Here is a 20,456-nt window from a genome sequence, read left to right on the forward strand (position 1 = left end):
TGTTATCCATACCCTACACAAGGAATTGTCTTTCGAAAGGCGGGGAATATAACACGACCAGACAAACAACCGATTGCGATTGTTGTCGCAGATACAGTATAGCAAATAAAGAGGGATTAGACAGTCGATACTGTGCAGGCAACCACAACAGGTTGAGTCCATTATAGCACGCAGGCCAAGCATTCTGGCCGGTCATGCCCCGCCACAAGTCACTTGCATGCTTCTGGTCGTCTTAGAAGAGCTCCTAGGATATCCTGGGCTCCCTGGAGCTCACAAGCATGATCCCCGGGGTGGAGACACTGTCTCCAGGAACATGCAATTGGCTCTCAGGAGCCGTCTTTTAGAATAGGAGTCCTGAGAAGCCATATCCAATATAAAAGTCTCAGAACCCTCCTAGAAAAGCAGACACAAGTTCGCCTCATCCACAAACTTGCCGTCTTCTGCATACTTCTCGTAATCTATAAGAGCATGTCTTCCACGATGGTCTGTTCAATGTTGCTGCTGAAAAATCTCAATTCTTTCGTGAGGGCATTGGCTAATTTCCTGTAGGCAATCCTCCAAAGCCTACCAAACCAAATTCTCATGCTCGTTGCCACTCAGCCAAACGTTCGTGACATGGTCTCCTTGGGAAAATCATGTTGGAATCTTTACTGCAGATTGCAGCCCAGCATCCTCAAGTACAACATTCAACACCAGAACAGCAATCTCCTGCACCTGGCAGCCAGAGACAACGACTATGCTCGGGCCGAGCTCATGCTTCTTTATGGTGCCAATGCCAACACCTTCCTGCGTGGAAAGACTCCGTTAATGAGAGCTATTCAACATGGATCAATAGACGTTCTCGAACTTCTCCTCAGTCATCAGAAGATTGATCTTCTGATACAAAATCGAGAGGGAGAAAGTGCCTTGACCTACGCCGTCAAATACGGAACCTGTGCCGGCAAGGGAAGGTTGGTCAACCCCCAGCTTGACAACAAAATCCGACACGAACACGACCGAACCGTGCCACCTGTGGCCATTTGCACAGGTCACATTGGATTTCTTCCGTGGCTATGGATTCCGTTCAATGATCTGAGAGTTAAGCGCGGTCGAGACTATCGACTTAAAGACTGGGTTCGACGGGCCAAGTCTCAACGTTGATGCAACTTGATCGTTTCCGAGGGGAGCATTTGGACTTTGATAAACTGTCAACTAAGTCCGCCGTTGCACTGGTGAGATTATCTATACTATGTCATGAAGAGATCTGCCGCCTATTTAAAGCACTCATGAGAGTCAGATTACATCCAGCAACAAATCGAACACCATGAGCTCTTCGAAACGTCGTTTGTCTTCCCCTAATGACCAGTCCTCCAAAAGACAACAAGTACACCGAGAGGCTGACGGTGAGCTGCCGGAGCAAATTCACGATCAAGCACCTGAGAAAATTATTTCGGCTGGTGGGAACAAGGTCAAATAGCCTTCCCCCTTATTGTATGACAATGCTGATTCGAGATGATTCAGGCTCCCGCTACTTCGGCAAGCCTCACCACGGAGTTTGAATACATATTGCGTCATCACAACTCCCTTGCAGCTCCCATCGTCGGCCTTCTTGACTTGTATCTCTGCTTGTGGAAATGCTACGTTGTCGATTCTGCATTGAAGATACGACTTGAGGAAGAGCAACGTCATCTTCAGAGGTCAATCGAGTGGCTGACCACCGAATGTGATGTACTGCGCCAGTGCTGCAACGATCAGGCTCTGGAGCTGTTTGGCCGCAGGCAAGCTGTGGCTGCCTTAAATGATGGGATTGTCGAGGTTTTGAAGGCGAGCGAGAAACGTGTCTACGTGGTGAATTAGTGTCTCCATGGCACGATAAAAGGAGAATACAAGAAGAGCTGGTTGTTTTTTTTGTGTCCATTATGTGTGCGAGTCTAATTCTCCGTGAACGATCGCTTGCTTTTGCTATGGCCAACATCACTTGTCCCTAGCTTCTGTGTGCGAGTGTCTCACCAAGTCAATATGTCTACAGGATGATCGAGTTGAAATAGTGTCTCCATAGCACGACAAACGGAGAATACAAGAAGAGCTCGCTGTTTGTTTCTTTGTCCATTATGTGTGTGAATCTCATTCTCTGTGAAACGCCCGTCGCTTTTGCTATGGCCAACATCTCTTGTTCATGGCTTCTGTGTACGAGTGTCTCTGCAAGTGAATATACGAAATGTTCCTCCCAGGTTTTAATCAGCTTCTGTTGAATTTCTACTTTCGAAGTCCTTTCAGTCTTAAATAAAAATCAAATTTAATATCATATGAGATTGGTTGTTCCGTTTCAACTCAACCCGTAAAGGGAGACCTGTGTTGGGAGTTGTGACTCTTTTTCCACTACCACTATCCATGGTCAGACTCTTCCCCTCGGAACATTTTGCTGCTGATCAAATCTTAATCACACTTTAATGTGCAATAATTGATTTCAGCCACAGGCGATTTCTTCAACAACAATATCATAGCCGAGGCTTCTCTAAACCCTTGCTGATACAGTCGGTTTGTCCGTTGGCTACATCATTTACGCCGACCCCTCGCAATGAAGCGATACTGTAGAGACTTTAAAAGTGGAGGAGTCTGTTACAGTTTTATCATCATCATCTTGAATTTCTCAATCTCCTATCAGACAATGATTGTTCCACTGCTGCCATGTTCCTTTCACTCCGCATCATCATTCACTGTGCTCTGGGTTAGGACCCCCTCGGAGTACCGGTCCCAATCTTTAAGAATATCAGACAGTCGAAGCCGAGATGACTCCAGTGCCTGGTCAAAGAATTGCAACCGAGCCATTTGATCATCGTGATGCAATTGCATTTTGTTCCTCTCGTCGGTCAAATGTCGGTGAGTCTCTCGTAGACCGTGATTCGCTTTGGCCAACTTGCTTCCCTCTATATGCTTCGATGTGCATGACTCCCACAAGCGCCGATACAGTCCCACGATTCTCGCGGCTTGGAACGCAAGTTTAGGGTCTTCGCGTTCGAGCCGCGCGAGAGCTTCCATAGCAGGCTCAAACGGCTGATCCATCAAGGGAGGTCTCTGTGGCTCTTCGGGCTGTCAAACAGTGGTCAGCTCAATCATCAAATGGTTGTGCTTTCCCTACTCACAGCAGGTGGGTCTGAGGGTGGATCGACCGCCATCTGCGGGTTGTCTTGATTCTCGGGGGCAGGTTCGCCAGTCGGAGGATGGTAATTTGCGGGCTGATCCTCCGGATGGTCTCCGACAGGGCGAGCGTGGGAAGTGTCCATGTTGGGTCTCGCTTGATCATGGAAGATGCTTTAGACGCTGCGCGACGTTGTACGAGAAGTTATATCTTTTCGATGTACGTTTCAGTGAACTGAAATAGAAATTGCTCCAAAATAATGACTTCACATGCAATTAAGCGTATTATTAGGGTGGTCAAACGTTGATAGTGTGAATCAACGGAATAATGCCTGGTGAAAGGATCACCTTCCCCACTCAGGCTCACGCAACTGGGCTTGAACTAGGCCGGTTGAAGCAGATTCTCTTCACAGTTGAAGATTTTAGCAAAGCGGATCTACTAGCAACATCTGCACGTCCCGTACAGTAGAGCATTTGCTAGTTGCTACCTCTTCGTAGCTAAGTTCAGCACCCTACCCTGCCGACCTGCCTTTCACGTATATCTCCCAACCTGTTCAAGACCTGATGTTCGTGTCTCCAGACATTTTTTTTAAATCTGCCCATCAGCAAAATGCATCCACAGGTTAAGACAGCGCTCCCGTCGGTGGAGGATGATGGAGGAGACTACCACACTGGTAAGGAGTCACGGTCTACTCCGCATAGAGTGATTGAATCAAGCATATCACTGAACGAGCCATACAGAATGGAACCTTTCCTACCCTTTGCAAGGCCCCTGTCAATGGCCTGTTCTCCAGGCTGGTAACAGCCAAGTCGAAGTACACTGGATCGGCTTCCTAGGCAACATCTGTATGGAATTTTCCATTTATGCATTTGCCAAGCAAGCTCAGCATCAGAATCCGGTATGGTTCAAAGACGACTCTGACTTGGAGCCTAGAGTTGAAGTCCTCGCGAGAAACCCTACTGCCGAGTCATGCAGTGTAGCCATGCTGAATAGGAGCGACAATGCCTTATTTGGTGAGACGCCCGACAGTGAGTGGAGGACGACCTCCTGGCACGACTTTGAGGAATTCACACGCCCCATCTGTGGCAACCAGGGATACTCGAGTCACAGTCGCAACAGCATACCCTGGCATATTCAGCGGCGACAATTCAAATGCAGCATTGTGGGATGTAAAGTTCGCTTCCGCTACTTCCAAGGCCTTCAGCGTCATCTGTCCGGCCACTTGGCTGGAAAACCTCATTCTTGCTGGGTTCCGGAGTGCCAGCGCAGCTTCTCGCGTCGCGATAACCTCAAAGCCCACTATGCCACGCATGGAAGACAAGGAGGCCGCAATCGCTACGTGGCCACTCTTGATCCAACTAGCTCTGCATACGACCCTTGTTTCCGCGGACAGCTGACGTCCGATGGCTTGCCGGTCAGAGAGGTAAATATAGGCCTGCCCGATTTTTGAACTGGGTTTGCCATGAGAGCAGGGGATTGAAATATCTTTTTGGTGACGCGTTATGTTAATGACGAACACTAGAGGCGATCGGTGGAAGTGCGGAGACACGAGCTACATCCACGCGACGCGACGCGAGCCGTCTCTACTTGGGCGAAGGTGGTTTTGCTGTCATATTTGAGCAATATATAACACGACACAGAAGTGAAGACTAAATTGAACACCGAATAGCCAAATCCGTGAGAGGAAACTGATCAAATGCAAAAAATCTAAGTATCATTCGGAAATGACGACGCCCGGAGGATTCGAACGCGAAACGCGCGACCCCAGTGGAGAAAGTAACCACTAGGCCAAAAAGCATTACATTTATTTCAATTAATGTTGTTAATGGAATGAGACATTAACATGTAGCACGGATCACCTCCGAGGTCCAAAAAGTTCCAGATAGGTTTTGGTTCTTATTTGGTCTCAATATCGGCTTATTCAGGTGAAGAAAAGTGGTTCAGAAAGGCAAAGTCTGTTCAAAGAACGCAGTCCTGCAAATTGCTGGCACCTGCGACCACCCCCAGGTGTTGGTGTTGTGTAGAATATGCATTCAAGTCATAGAAGGACAAGATATATTTTGCCCATTTAGCTAGAGAACGGATTAAAATATCATGCAGCCATGAACCCGCGTATTACCCAACACACGACAAGAAACATGTGTTTGCCATTCAAAATTCAAGATCAAACAAGTCGCCGTCCAAAAATTTAATGGATCCCATCGGATCTGGTAAAGTGTCGTGGTTCCTAATGTCAGAAAGCGCGACCGCAAATTAACACCAGTGGGTCCTAATTGGCAAAGCCGCAATTCATATCACCCATGTTTATTTGCGAAGTGTGAGCTGCCAAATATTCCAGTCTACCACCTCAACCATGTAATAGTCGCAGCACAGAAATGTAATTTTGATGTTGCGATGATGATGATGATGATGAATTCATTTGCCCGATGTAGCTCGCTCTAATACATGCTGCTATGCGGGAGTGCTGTCAGGCCTGCCGACAGCTTCAAGGTGGGTGCCAGCCCACTGAACGACCGTTCCATAGGGCTCACTAGGTGTGCCCCCTGAGTGGTCGTTCGAGAATGATAAGTTACAAATGAGACGAACTCGGTTATGTAAGCGCAAAAAATACAAAGGAAACTCAAACGAACGAACGTCACCCTCGTCCCCTCCGTCACCCAGGACCAACTCCACTACACAACTCCTTCCCCACACTCTTCTGTCTGCACAGCTATACTTGCTGTCGGTTGCCGCTCGTGTGCTCGCTTGCATCAAGGGAGTGCAGTGGACCTGGCACTGCACTCCTAACGGGCACCATCCTTCTCCTTCCGTCACACTGTCCTAGGGGGTCATTCTTTTTCGTCGCTTTCTTCCACCCCGAGAGCCATTGGGTCGACTGCTCGGAACTGTTCCAAGAGATTTGTCCCTATCATGAATTCGGCCACAATCGCGCGGGCCTCTGGCCGCGCTAGGAGCAAGTCGAGTCGAAGAGCGACTCCACGGTCCGACAAGGAGTTTCTCATCCAGTTGCGCTCGTCCTGGAGCAGCGGGCATTCAAGCAAGATGTGGCTGACCGTCTGGTTTCCCAGATCGCAACTACATCTCGCTGACTCGCGCCGGTTGATGCGATATAAGTAAGCAGCAAGACCAATTCGCCCAGTGCGAAGCTGCATCAGAATTGATGCCGTGGCCTTCCGGAGGTCGGACCAGTATTCCAGGGTCTTCTTAGTTGGTAGTTCGATCAGGCGTTTCGTCGGCCGGCTTGTTTTCTCTGTGAGCCATGATCTTTCCCAGTCGGCTTTCGCCTCGCGGCGAATACGGCGTTTAGCCGCAGCAGCGAGACGGATATACCGATTGTCTGGCTTCTGTGGTCCTTGCGGTTCCAGGGCCGCCTCCTTTGCATGTCGATCGACAAGTTCATTGCCAGCCACTCCCTGGTGAGCAGGTATCCACCTGAGCTCAGTTCGGATACCGTTAGCGGCGTGTCGCCTTATCAGGTCAAGGCACCCTTCCAGATAGACCTGTCCCGATGGCATTCGTGGTTGGCGAAGCGCCTTCAATGCCGCTTGGCTATCCGCGAAGATGACAAGTCCGTTTTTCACCTGTGTCACCCATGGTGCCGTGCTTTCCAGGGTTGAATTGAGTGCCATCTCGATGCCGCGAAGTTCAGCAGCATACACAGTGGACGTGTCATCATCCCCCATTTGGCTATGGGTATGGTGATTCTGGAGATCCACGGCTGCTGCTCCGATTTTCCCTTCGACCCCACTACCATCAGTGTAGAGAATCCAGGGTCTTGCTCTTGGGTCTTTGGATACAATCTGGTCGTGGCTTCTTACTGCGACTTCTCTGTCCTCGATGATCACTTCTGGTGGCGCTTGCCAGGGTGCTTGGACGAATGCCTTCCGACTCTCCCAGTGCCTTGCCAAAGTACCCGGGGGAGCCGTAAGACATCCGCCCGTCTTCCAGGTTTGCGCCTCCATCGGTGTCCATCCGGCCCATTCTCTCTCTTCCGCAGGTCGACTTCGTAGCATCGTAGGGGGAACAGCGAATGTGGGTCCTGTCCGCAATCGTACAGCCGTTTCCTTCACGAGACGGTTCATATGGGTCGCAATTGGTGGTAGGTGTAGTTCTGTATTCAGAGCCTCCACTGCTGTGGTTCTGAACGCTCCGCTGATGAGGCATGCTGCCCGCTTCTGGATTGCCACGAACGGTTGACTGGTTGTGCGCGTGCGGTTGAGTCAACAAGTGCTGCGGTGAACAAAAAAAAGCCCTGTTGGAGGAGCGTTTGCAACCATAATCAATCATTGGATTGACCGTCACCGTTGAATTATGTATGTGGGATACAATGTTTAGCAGCCAAGTACGACCTCACAAAAGCGATCCTGACAAGCCGGTCCCAACCTGCCTGCTGACGAAAAGCGCGTAATGCACACTGCAAATGAAAAAGTAACTTGTGTAGGTGGGGTCTTGTGCCTAACGGGCAAATATCTGTGCCCTCCTCGATAAATACGGCCCACCCACCGCTTCTGCTTATGGGTGCGCCCCGCATCCTCGTCATTCCGGCATCCTCATCACTTTTTCACCATTCGCATAGAATCAGCTATACCATCCACCCACTATGCCTAAAAACGCTGATTTCGACGAATCTCGCCTGCATGAGGGCTGCAAAGCCGTTCTAGCCCAAAAGAGGCCGAAAATTGCGCAGATTGCGCGTGAATTCGGCGTTTCTCGCACTACCCTCTCTACACGCGTCAAAAAAGCTCGATCGCCCTTGACCACCCCTGAATCGGCTAAGAATGCCCTTACAGCATATCAGGAGAAAGCATTGACTGCCTGGATTGCTAATATGCGCGATTGGAACCTACCACCTACTGCAAAGATGATAGAGGCCTGGGTAAATTAGACACTCGCGCGCGCGGGCAAAGATAGGCAGGTTAGCAAGAACTGGGCATATAGATTCATATCACGCCTACTAGAGCACCTATGCTTAGCCCCGGTAAAGCAGAATCTAAAGGAGGCAAAGCGAATTCAAGCTGAAGATGCAGGAGCCCTATCTTTCTGGTATCATCAACTAGCAACCCTGCTGAAAGACGTCCCCGCGCGGCTAGTCTATAATTTTGATGAGTGTGGTTTCCAGCCTGGTCGGGGCCAATCTCGCAGGGTAATCGGTAGTAAATCATGCCCTGATCTTGCTGAAGCCGAGCGAGGCGAGACTATCACTGCCCTCGAATGCATTGCTGCAGATGGCTGGCAGATGGATCCGCTATTTATATTCAAGAGTGGCGGGAGGATCATGGAGAGCTGGTTCAACGAGAGTGAGGGTTTACCACTAAACACTCTTACTGCTATATCACCAAATGGCTGGATATCCGATGAAATTGCCCTTGAATGGCTATATTATTTTAATATAGCCACTAATCGATCATCCGACCGTACTAAAAGGGGCGAAAAGCGCTATATTATCTTCGATGGTCATGGTGCACACCTTACCTTTGAATTCCTCTCGGCCTGTGAGGATAATGATATTATACCCTTTGGATTTATACCTCATTCGACGCATCTTTGCCAGCCACTCGATGGTAAGCCATTTCTGAGCTATAAGCAGCACTTTCGGCTTATGAATAATGAGCTATCTTTCTGGGGTGGTCAGCCATGTGGTAAATCAGATTTTCTACGCATGATCGGACCTGTGCGAGTAAAGGCATTTACACCGCGTATGATCCGCGAATCTTTCAGAGATCGTGGTATATGGCCAGTCAATGGAGAAAAGATCGTGGATAAACTAGCTAGTAAGCTAGTAATCCCTGATCTTTATGCACCTGATCTCCGTGCATACCGACCTCCGAACCAAACACCATCACCACCACCTGATCTTAGATCATCAAGCGTGGAGAATACGCCTCCAAAATCAATCGAGGCCCTTGAGAAGAACCAGGCAAAGATATCAAAGAAAGGTGACGATTTTACACCTAAGGTTCAGCGAGATATTGCGAAGCTTTTCAGTCATCAGCGAATCCTGTATGAACGGCTTATGATGACAGAGGAGACTATCGGGCGTATAAGGGCCGCGCAGGAACCCCTACGGCGCCCGATTACCAGGCGACAGGTTAAACCGCTTAGCCAGAATGGTATACTAACGGTACGCGATGCAAATCGGATAATTGCGACCAGGAAGGAGAAGGAAGCTGCTGCGGAAGAGAGGAAGCGAAGGAAGGAGTGGAAGCTAGTTCACGGTACAGATATGCCACAGAGGCCCCAGGAGGATATTGATAGATCAATCGAATCAGCTAGATTAGCTAGAGAGCGAGGTGATCTTTTTTTTATTGATAATTAGCTAATGTATTGATTTATCGAGCAAAATGGTGAAAAAGTGACGAGGATGCGAGAATGACGAGGATGCGGGGCGCACCCATAAGCGGAAGCGGTGGGTGGGCCGTATTATCGAGGAGGGCACAGATACAAGTTGACTTTTATTTTCTCATCAAGAGTTAGTTCGCTCTAACCTTCACTACCTAATTGTGATCTACCTCACTACAATTACACCCAAAAGATAGGCAAGACTACTACCGTAAGCCCCCCAGCAATCCAAGCCAGTCACATAAATAAAAGGGTACTGGGCCGTCTGGAATACGGTGTACGCGTGAGATATGAAGCATATCAGGGTCGACACGTCAAAGATGATTCAGAAGATTGTGGGCAAGATTTAGTAAGATCTGAGCAAAAATTAGACCAAAGAAGTAGATTTTTAAGGCCCAGGATACCCCAGAGCAGGAAATGTGGCAATCAGGACATGAGAATATAGTATGGGCTCATATGTACCGACGAATTTAAATTGCGCAACAATGGCAGACTAGTGCCAGGGAGACATACTCGGCCCAACATACGTTTTAATTCCCCATACACCTGAAACCTATCATAGCAAAACAAAGGCTTAGTCCTACAGTAACTGCACGCTAATCTCTCCCCTCCCACCAACCGTCCCCTTTCCCAAGTTATTATCAGTACTCTCAGTTATTTAAAGCACGTCTGGCAGTATCTGACCCCGAAATTCCCTAGAGGCCATTTACAACTACGAAGCATTAGGAAGAAACCCACGGATATATGACGCATCACATTATAGAAAAAACACAAAGAAAGGGAAAGACAGGAATGCGCTGCAATACCCCGGAAGATACCAGCGACTTGGATGTTGAAGTCCAAGGTGGCGAGAAACCCCAAAGGTGGCAGGTCTGATAATGAAAACATTGTTGGCTGTGTTAAAATCCCCCTCTCAGTTCCACATCATCCAAAAGTGGTTGCGGAGAGCTACCTAAAAACGTGACCTATTATGACTGGTGACCAACTCCAGTAAAGCCGCGTGTAGTTTTGATACACCATCCTCCGATATCTGATGATGAAACACCAGCCGTCCACTCGGGAAAACAAAGATTCCATGACTTTTGCAACATTTGACCAGCTGTTCCCCGGAGAGACCAATCTTTTTTAGGTCCAGAACGATCATATTTGTACTCACTGGATGTAAAAACTCATATCCAATTCCATGAAGATACCCTGCCGATCGCTGAACGAGAGCGTGAACCATGGGAAGCCGAGATAGATGAGCATCCAATGCTGCAGAAGCAGCCGCGGCCATCATACCAGTCTATTTGCTATTAGTGCCTTTCGTTCTTTGCTTTTCGCAGGAAAGATCCGTGATTTTGATGATAGAAGTAAGGATGAGTCTCACTTGTCTTGTTGCACCACCGAACATCTTTCGGAACCAAACGGCTCGATCAATAAGCTTCTTACTGCCCACAATCATACTTCCCATCGGTGCCCCGATACCCTTGGAGAGACAGAGACTGGCGGTATCAAAGCATTCCAAGTAGTCTTTAATATCTACCCCTTCTGCAGTCACCCCTTCCCAAAGTCTAGCTCCATCTAGGTGCATTGCGATGGGTGTCCTGCCCGGAGGAACAGGGACACTTCGCACATATCTAGAGATCTCCTGAGCATCTTTTAGGGGTAGAATTGTCCCGCTAAGAGTGTTCTCGAGGGAGACAATCCTAGTCGGTGGGAAATGATCTGGGAGTTTTCACATTAGCAAAAACACAAGAAAACAGAAATTGTCCGGAAGGGTGAAAATTACAATTGTCTTCAAGAACGATCCGATCCCTCACGTCCCCGAGCGTGAGATGAACTCCGTTCTTTGGTTCCACCCCAGTGACAGTGGCCTGAGAGAGCAGAGGAATAGCGCCAGTTTCCCAGCACTGGACGTGTGCGGGGTAATCAAGCAGAATCGTATGTGGTGGCTGGTGTAAATGAGCGCGCAGGCAAATCTGATTACCCATGGTTCCGGAGGGCACAAAGAGCGCTGCTTCCTTGCCTGTCATCCGGGCGATTTTGTCCTGCAAAGCCTTAACAGAGGGATCTCCTCTCTCGTCGTATATATCATCTCCGAACGTCGAAGCGTTCAGAATAGCCTGGGAGGTACTGACAGTCAACATTGTGAATCCCTCGTATCCTAACTGGACCTAGCGAGGACTCACTTGCATCATGGCTTCGGAAGGAACGGTCACCGTATCTGAACGGAAATCCCGGCCGGCTTTCTCGATAGCTTGTTGGAGGCCAGCTGATACGACGTTGCTTTGCTGAGCTTGGTAAAAGTAGCCCTGTGCTGGACCGTTGAGGAGAACAGGGTACTTCGATAAACTGTCTCCAATCTTGAGGACAGCTCGACCATGCATTTGTCCTAGAGATTGTTACCTATTGAACCAGTGGGCATTATTCACTCACGAGCCCATGGAAACATACCTTTGTCCATCATCTCGTAAATGCGGGGAAGGTCCACAAAGTCGACCACCTTGGATTGAACCTCGAATCTGGCCCGGGCGAGGATTGCAAGTGCCTCCTCTGTCTCCTGTCGGTTGCCGACATAAGAGCCTTTGATGTTGATTTTTTGAGTCACCAGGGCAAATATATTTGTAGACATCTTTCCTGGTGGGAGGTCGACTGCGACAACTGTTCCTCCAGGGCGAATGTACTGTAGTTTGAAATTCAGTCAGCACACTTCTTTCACACCATCAATATCAAAGTTTGGGAGAGCTTTTACCTGGAGCGCCTGATGGAAAGGTTCTTCCACAGAAGAGACAATAACTGCGGCATGAGGTCCACCATCGGTGGTACTCTTCACCTCATTAACCACATCGGGAGACTTGTAGTCAATGTAATAGTTCGCCCCCAGTTTGAACAAACACATATCTCGCTTCGCTGATCCAGAGGATAATGCCAGGACCTTATAGCCACATGCCTTAGCATATTGACAGGCCAAAGATCCCAATCCTCCGCCAGCACCGACAATGGCTGGAGATTCCCCAGTCAGTGAAGAAAATGCCAGTGGTAAAAGTTAGCGGTGACTGACGTACCGATAGTTTGTCCTGGTTGCATGTTCGCTTCTAGAATGGCTTTGTAGACAGTTATACCAGCACAGAGAATCTGAATTAGATTAGAATTCATAGTACGGAAAAGGTCGCAGACAAATTTTCTCACCGGAGCAGCTTTTTCGAGTGGTATTCCTGGCGGAATCCGGACTGCATTATCCGCTTTGCAAAGGCAGTATTGCTGAAAGCTACCATCCACAGTACATCCTGATAGTTGGAGCCCTGGGCATAGGGGTTGGTTTCCGGTAGAACAGTACTCGCAGTGCCCACAGGTTCTATTGAGCCACTAGAATTCCTCCGTTAGTAGTCCACAAGTTTGTATTAGCAGACAAACCATGCTATCGTCTCACCTGTATTCCCACAGCATCGCCAATGTCGATGTCGTGGACCTGGGACCCCCGAGCGACCACATATCCTGCACCTTCATGGCCACCTAATTACAAGAATTAGCGTTGGTAGCTAAAAGTTGAGGCAACTAAAATCTTACCCACGCAAAACTCTTTGGGGGTCACTGGCCAGTCACCTAGAAGAGCCGGGTTAAACAAGCTCTCCCTGGATATGATGATGGGAAGTTTGAAAACCTTTCCACGCATGAAGATCCGTATGACAGACTCCGGAGTACTCAGTTTTCACCAAGACCTCGTCGGGGCCTGGCTTGGGAACGGGGATTTGTTTCAGTTCAATCGCTAGAGGGGATCAGTATCTTCAGGCGGGAGCAAGCCCTCTTTTGGAACGCGCTCAGTTCATACCCGTGTTTCCAGCATTGGATACCTGTGCCCACTGGGACGTCGGTAGACCATCTCCACGGGAAAGAAGAGAGCCATTTCCCCATTGGATTGCTTTTAGGGCTTTTCCATTCTGCTGGAGATTCATATTTCCGACAGGTTGTGTGGTCAGGCTAGCATGTCCGTCAGCCGAAGGAGACATATTTGTGATGTTAACAGGTCCTAATGCAGATTTATTGTACTGTAAGGTTAAGAGAAGAGGATGTAGTTGGGAAATCTGGGATAGGGGGATTGTGAAGTTTAAATAGGCGAGAATGCGCTTTGAGGTCGTCTCATCGGTCAAGCTATCATTTGGAAACAGCTCAATGTACATGATTTTAATTGACCACTCCAAATTATGCGCTAGGCCTATACGATTAGAGATCCATGAAGTATCCCATTCCCAAATAAGCCAAAATGCTTGTCCATATGTTCGGCCCATCTGCTTTCTTTCCTTGCGTTTTCTGGCGGTCAAGTACTGTTGTGACACTTAGGGTAAACAATTAAAGTCTCCTACTTTATCATTCGTTGTCCCTAATGGTTTCCCTGGAGGGACGGTGTACGTGGTGATCCTTGATATTTGGCAATGGACCAATTGTGTCCGAGTACGCATACCTTCGCATACAGGGACTTGGTGATCATCTTCCGCCTGGCGATAATGAGATAGAGAGGCATTCGTAGCTCTATCACTCCTGAGGGAGTTACTGCACAGCCGACCCTCAAGTACTACACCAGATATGAGGTCTGGTTCTTATTTCCGGAAGCATGCATCTTCCACTGCGGCCAGGTGGAGCCAGACAGCTCAGCCCATACAGCACGACAAAGCCACCAACTACATCGGCAAGTGCCGAACCAACCAATCAGGCGAGACCGGTTGAGAAATCCATTCTCCCCTTTCAGAAGCCCTGTATGGAAAACCTGACCGTCTAAGCACCACTGTATGTCTCTCATCTGCAGCTAAATGGTAATTCTAGTGCATGAAAGTCCGCCGATCGAGATATTTGTGAGTTAGAATGCAGGGATTTAATTAAAGGGAAGAACCGCCACACCCGAACAAGTAGATCCCGCGCCAGCCAACAACCAGATGTTATAGTATCCCTACCCGTTATTACGATCAAGAGCAAAGGGATCAAATGACGCAGTACCATTCAACGAAGGTATAAAATCTGAGGAGAAGGAAAGGAAAAAAAATTCTACAAACTTTTTAAACCGCAGCGTTTCTTCTGGTCAAATAAACAGGCCAACAAACAACACAGAAATATGAGGTTAAGGCTTTTCACCACATTTTCAGACCCATTGCGGAAAAATTAGCGGGGATTTTAATCTTATTCCGAACGCATTTTACGGCTATATCGATACAATTCTGGGACAGTCAAGTACGTTGATGGCACGAGAGCTTCAACTTCGGCGATGAATATTAATCGATAAATTAAGGATCAAGATTCAGCGGATAACCCATCGATTTGCCGATCATGCATAACAGATCTACTGAACGTAGAAAAATGTTGAGGGAGGCAAGCACCCGCTTTGTACTACCGTGAACCATAAAAGAAGTACGGTAGGTGTGAGGGTCAAGGCAGGGCGCTGGTTTACCGCTTGTTCCCCTTCATCAAAAGGTGTGTCGAAAGACCGCTCGTCTGTCGCTGCTAGCGCACTATATTATACCAAGGACAAGGTAAAGAATTGTTCAATACCAGGCACTAGCCAATTACAGCAGGGGGATTGTACCTGCAACACACCATGGACGAGGAAACCGCGTCGATTCAAGCCACTAGAACTGCTTTGAGGGACGTGAGACGCAATTAGAGCAAGCTTCAGACCCAGAATGAAAAGCTACAAGAGGGAATTCGAGTGCTGCGAAGGCAGATCGATGGGTTGAACGTGCCGACCCCGCCGCGAGGAAATTGATGTTCCAGATAAGAGCTATCAATTCTCCTTAGCAAGGGTTATGCACTGCCTGGTTACTTTTCCCTTTGGCACCGCCAGCTATTGTCTTCGTCCGCATTTCGGTTTGTCTTCGAAAGGACCACCGAATAGAAGGCTACTGCGGTTGGCAGTGTATCACATCACTGCTGCAGTGACCCGCCTCTTCAGCAGATAATGAACACAGCGGACTAGCGGAAAGCAGACCAATGCCCTCACTTTGAGCTGGCTCGCGAATCCCTCAGATTGCGTGACAGCCATCAAACGAGTTTTAAGCCACTTCTCTCTGGTTTAAATGCCACTTGGGTATCATTACTCTAGTTTTAATACTTATTTAGTTTTAATACCAATGGATATCTTTCTTGTTATGATGCCAAACTTGGACTTTTTAGTTTTCATACAACCGTATAATCTATGGTAACGTACGGACATTACAAATCATAAATAGCAAATAGTTGCCATATCATGCTGTCGCTCCAGATGATTGAAAAGAGCTATGTGGAAAAGAAAGGAAATAAAGGAAATTGGCTTGACTAGGACGGAGGACGGAGTATCCGTGCCCTCCGCTACGCTGCGACCCACCCACTCGCTGACGCTCATGGGTGCGCCACGCTTCCATTAGAACCACGCGTTCATCAGAGATTTTCGAATACACCATTCAATCAACTATTCACCCACCACAACATGCCTCAATCTGCCGATTTCGATGAGATTCGCATGGCCAAGGCCTTTGCAGCGGTTATGAGCCAAAAAAAACCGAATATCGCGAAAACTGCGCGTGAATTCAACGTGGCTTATTCTACCCTTGCTGCACGCGTTAAAAAGGCTAAATCGCCTGTGATTCTAAAAGAATCGAATAGAAATACCCTTCGCCTATATCAGGAGAAAGCCTTGGTCAAATGGATCACTAAAATGCAAGGTTGGAACCTTCCTCCTACTCCAGCTGTTATCTAGGCATGGGCGAATCGCGCACTCGCCCGATCGGGCTAGCTGGATAAGCAGGTTAGCAAGATGTGGGCGTATTGCTTTATAGAACGTCTTCTAGATCACTTGAAGCTTGCTCCTGTGAAGCAGAAGAGTAAGGAATTAAAGCGAATCTAAGCTGAAGATGCTGGCATGCTTTAGCATTGGTACGACTAGCTTGCTTAGCTACTCTATGACGTACCCTCGCGTCTTGTATACAACTTCGATGAATGCGGCTTTTAACCTGGTTAAGGGCGATCGAGGAACGTAATTAGCTCTCGTAAATCTTGCCCTGATCTAGCCGAAATAGAGCGAGGCGAAACTATTACTGCGGTTGAATGTATTGCTGCTGATGGCTGGTTAATGGATCCGCTCTTTATCTTTAAATGTAGCGGGTCTAATTTTATGGAATCCTGGTATTATGGTAGCGAATCTCTACTACCTAATACGGGCACTGCGATATCTCCGAATGGCTAGATTTCTGATGAATTAGCACTAGCTTAGCTAGGCTGTTTTATTACTGCTACTGCTGGCGATCGATTAAAATCTGGCGAAAAACGCTATCTTATCTTCGGCGGGCACGGCGCGTATCTTACCCTCGAATTTCTACAGAAATGCGAGGATAATGCGATTATACTATTCGCGTTTCTACCGCATTTAACATATCTCTGTTAACCGCTCGATGGGACCCCCTTTTTGAATTATAAACAGCAGTTTCGGCTTATGAATAATGAGCTATCGTTTTGGGGTGGTAAACCCTACGGGAAGGCTGATTTTCTACGGATTATCTAACCGATTCGCGCACGAACGTTTTATCCACGAATTATTCGCGATTCGTTTAAAGAACGGGGTATTTGGCCGGTTAATGGAATATATATCGTTAATCGTTTAACGAATCGTTTACTCGAGGATCTTAGTGATCTATATTCACCAGATCTTCGATCGGCCGATCGCACGCTATCTCTAGCACAAGACTAGCTATCTTCTAGCATCGAAAACAGCCCGCCTGACACGATTGAAGCGCTTGTGAGGAATGAAGCAAAGATCTTAAGGGATATTGCTACTTCCTTAGATAAAGCAGAGCGAAATCTTGCTAGATTCTTCCAACACACGCGAGAGAAGCCTGAGGAGCTTGCGATGACCCAGGATTCCGTTCGGCGAATTAGAGCTGCGCAGGATCCCCAACGCCGTGTTTATACTAGGCGGCAGGTTAAACCGCTACGCTAGGATGGTATACTACGCCCTCGCGATGCGAATCGATTAATTCAGCAGAGAAAAGAGAAGGAAAATGCTGCTGACAAGCGAAGGATTGATCGGGAAGCGGAAAGGGTGTACGGCTTTAAACCTTCGTAACGGTCGAATGAGAGCATTCAGAGAGGAATCGCTAATAGGAACGAAGCTTTGGAGAGAGGAGAACTCTTTTGGGTGGATTAATAGTGTTTTTTAGCTAGTTTTGGTTGATTAATCGCATGATTTATTCGAAAATCTCTGATGAACGCGTGGTTCTAATGGAAGCGTGGCGCACCCATGAGAGTCTCTTCCTCGGCCCCACTGCCAAGGCCTCACATAGATCATTCATTAGGCCCGCAAAAAGTTGCGGGTTGCCGTAATTGCCCTACGCAAATACAGTGACCACCAACACGTACCCCACGTTCAAAGAGACAGATATATTCCTTCCAGAGGGAAAGATACAATACCATACAGAATTTAATTATGTAGGGGTCCTCAACTTAGTGCGATCAGCCCAATTGATGATCTGCGTTAAGGTCTTGGCAGCGGGGCTAAGAAAGCGAGTCACTGTGTACTCCGCACTGGTCAAGTACAGTCCCCCTCAGGAAGTATTTGACCACCCCTACTTACCGCCTACTATGTTATAACTAGTTTGCCTCTATCTGACCAACGAAAAGATTTTAAAAAATATTATCTTTTGGCAGAATCTTATGTAAAAAAGTGGAGCTAGTCAAATACTTCCTGAGGGGGACTGTAGGATCTCTGACGGAATACTGACTCTGACGGTAACCCCAAATCGGTTAAATGGTTTGCAAACGGCTTTAAGCTTCAGTCGGTGATTCCTAAGTGTCTGAACTTTACCCTGAAATCCTCACTTCGACAGCCACATAGCTAACTACATCGCGATGCATCAACTGTTAACTGGCGAATGGTTGGTCCAAAAACCGTAGCGCCCGTGCCCAGTCGCACCCCATCAAAAAACTGGGAACATTCGATCGTGCCAAGATCGGGTTTATACTCGCTTGCTAAGTCTGAAATTCAGGACTATGATAAATTAATAGCTAAACAGAACACATAAAGATTCACCCCCGTCCGGGCCGTAAATGTGAATCCAACTAGCAATGGAAAATGGATCCATCGGGTGCCGTGGGGGACCATGTGTGGCCATGGTGAAATAACCCTAAATCCAACTGGACCCGTTGGATCCGGGATAGGCCCAAGTGCTAACAGATATTCGTCTAAGTGTTTTTCTCCCTAGTCTCACTCGTGCAATTTTGGCAGAACTGATACTACCCCATCGTCATCAAACATGAACCGACGAATTTTCAGATGTCCTGGAGGTATTCCAATCTTTTACCTGTCAAGGCTTTCACGGCATCAATGAGGCGCTGGAGTATTTTCGCCATCACGTCGGCCGTTAAGTCCTCGCGCACAACAATTCTCATGACTTCAATATTTTCCCCATTAACCCCCCAACCGAATAATATAAAACCTGGACAGGACCTTAGTATCCGATCCTGAATTTGAGAAAGGGGACTTACTTGGGATGGAAATTTTCATAGTATGCAATACATCACTGACATCGGAGAGCGTCAACCCAGGATGTTTTCTTTTGACATCACTAGGTAACCGGAAGACGACGATCGGAAGCCCAGGCATGTTCAAAGACTCGGAGTCCGTGGAATGTAACTTGCACATGGTGTTGTGCCGATGAATCTGGCGATGTATATCGCTCAAACAAGAAAAATAGCCAGTAGCTTCCAGCTGTTCACTTAGGGCCTGTGCTTTCTTCAAAGAGTCGTTCACATGCGCTCGGTATCCATCCATTCCCTTACTGTAGAAGTTGAAGTACTGAGCAGTGATGGGTATAGCTGACCTCGAAAAACTCAGTGTAAAGGCAATCTGCGTGCCCCGTAGATAGGACGATTCAAGCAGCAAATTCTCTGGGACGTTAGACTTGTCTCTCCAAACCAGCCACCCGACACCCAGTGGAGTTAGGCCAAATTTATGTCCCGAGGTATTGATGGAGGCTACTCGGCCTAGACGAAAGTCCCATACAAAGCTCCGGTTAGTAGCTGCAAAGGGAGCTATAAAGCCTCCACTTGCAGCATCGACATGGATCGGGATGTTGTGGCCGGTTTGAAGCTCAAATTCATCGAGAATCGTGGAGATCCCTTCGATAGGATCGTAGTGACCAGTGTAGGTACTTCCAAGTGTAAGGAACACGCCAACTAAGTTCATGAGCCTTCGACTTTAGGCGGTTTCTGGTATATGAACATACTTGTATTCTCGTCAAGTCTCTCCTTAAGTCCATCGGCGTCAAAAGCGAACCTAGTCTGTTCATTGACAGGAACAACCCTAGCTTCGACATCAAAATAGTCGGCAAATTTCTTGACGCAAATATGAGCATTGCCCCCAATGATGACGTTCATACGAGCCTGGGGCAAATTATGGTGTTTGAACTGCCAGCAGTGCTTTAAGGCTAGGCCAGCAAGAAGTACCGCTTCGCTCGATCCCGTTGTGGCAGTCCCAAAGACGGAGTGGACAGAAGGTGCGTTCCACATATTGGCCAGAATAGAGATACAACGCTCCTGGAACCTAACATAAGACCTTCATGAGAGATTGTTTTAATTCAAACGATATATGTCAACAAATATAACGCACCTTGCTATAGAAGGGTACTCCTCTACGCAGGCTTGATTCCGAAGAGCGCTTTGAAGGGTAAGTCTGGATATCGCTGGATCAAATTTAGTGGTAGAGAATGTCCCAAAATTCTGACTCGGGGGTAAGTCCGAGTCGATGTCCTCACAAATCATTGCTTCCATCAGCTCCCTTGGAATACCATTCAAAGGAATTGAAGTGTCGGAAGAATGATCCAACAAGGATTTTCTCTTCGTCATCATGTCGATCAACTCCGGAGAAGCTTGATCTTAAGGAATAAAAGCTGTTGGGAAGTATTGATTGCAAACTGGCGTGTAGGTTATTTTCTGGCAATGCTCTCTTCCCTGATTTATAAGTGCGTGATAATCAATCAACGTGATCGACCAAGAAAATATT

At 47.7% G+C, this 20,456-nt stretch overlaps 3 protein-coding genes across 3 annotated transcripts; all 3 read right to left on the reverse strand.

Annotated features, from left to right (window-relative positions):
- Positions 1-5,946: 5,946 nt before the first annotated feature.
- On the reverse strand, positions 5,947-7,200 carry N7473_001739 (ribonuclease H family protein; the record flags this gene model as incomplete). Its single annotated transcript, XM_057147679.1, has 1 exon — positions 5,947-7,200. One exon carries the CDS (start codon positions 7,198-7,200, stop codon positions 5,947-5,949), a length of 1,254 nt encoding a protein of 417 aa, XP_057011333.1.
- Positions 7,201-10,742: 3,542 nt separating this feature from the next.
- N7473_001740 (uncharacterized protein) lies at positions 10,743-13,446 on the reverse strand (the record flags this gene model as incomplete). The annotated part of the gene is made up of 11 exons (XM_057147680.1): positions 10,743-11,164; positions 11,229-11,562; positions 11,629-11,831; positions 11,894-12,122; positions 12,192-12,442; positions 12,505-12,574; positions 12,629-12,805; positions 12,870-12,952; positions 13,007-13,042; positions 13,101-13,205; positions 13,269-13,446. 11 exons carry the CDS (start codon positions 13,444-13,446, stop codon positions 10,743-10,745), a joined length of 2,088 nt encoding a protein of 695 aa, XP_057011334.1.
- A 5,278-nt stretch (positions 13,447-18,724) lies between these two features.
- Positions 18,725-19,963, reverse strand: N7473_001741 (Glutamate decarboxylase B; the record flags this gene model as incomplete). The annotated part of the gene is made up of 3 exons (XM_057147681.1): positions 18,725-18,891; positions 18,941-19,630; positions 19,681-19,963. 3 exons carry the CDS (start codon positions 19,961-19,963, stop codon positions 18,725-18,727), a joined length of 1,140 nt encoding a protein of 379 aa, XP_057011335.1.
- Positions 19,964-20,456: the final 493 nt, after the last annotated feature.

Source organism: Penicillium subrubescens, assembly GCF_028828155.1.
Source record: "Penicillium subrubescens strain IBT 31985 chromosome Unknown utg000002l_segment0_segment0, whole genome shotgun sequence".
Classification (NCBI taxonomy): domain Eukaryota; kingdom Fungi; phylum Ascomycota; class Eurotiomycetes; order Eurotiales; family Aspergillaceae; genus Penicillium; species Penicillium subrubescens.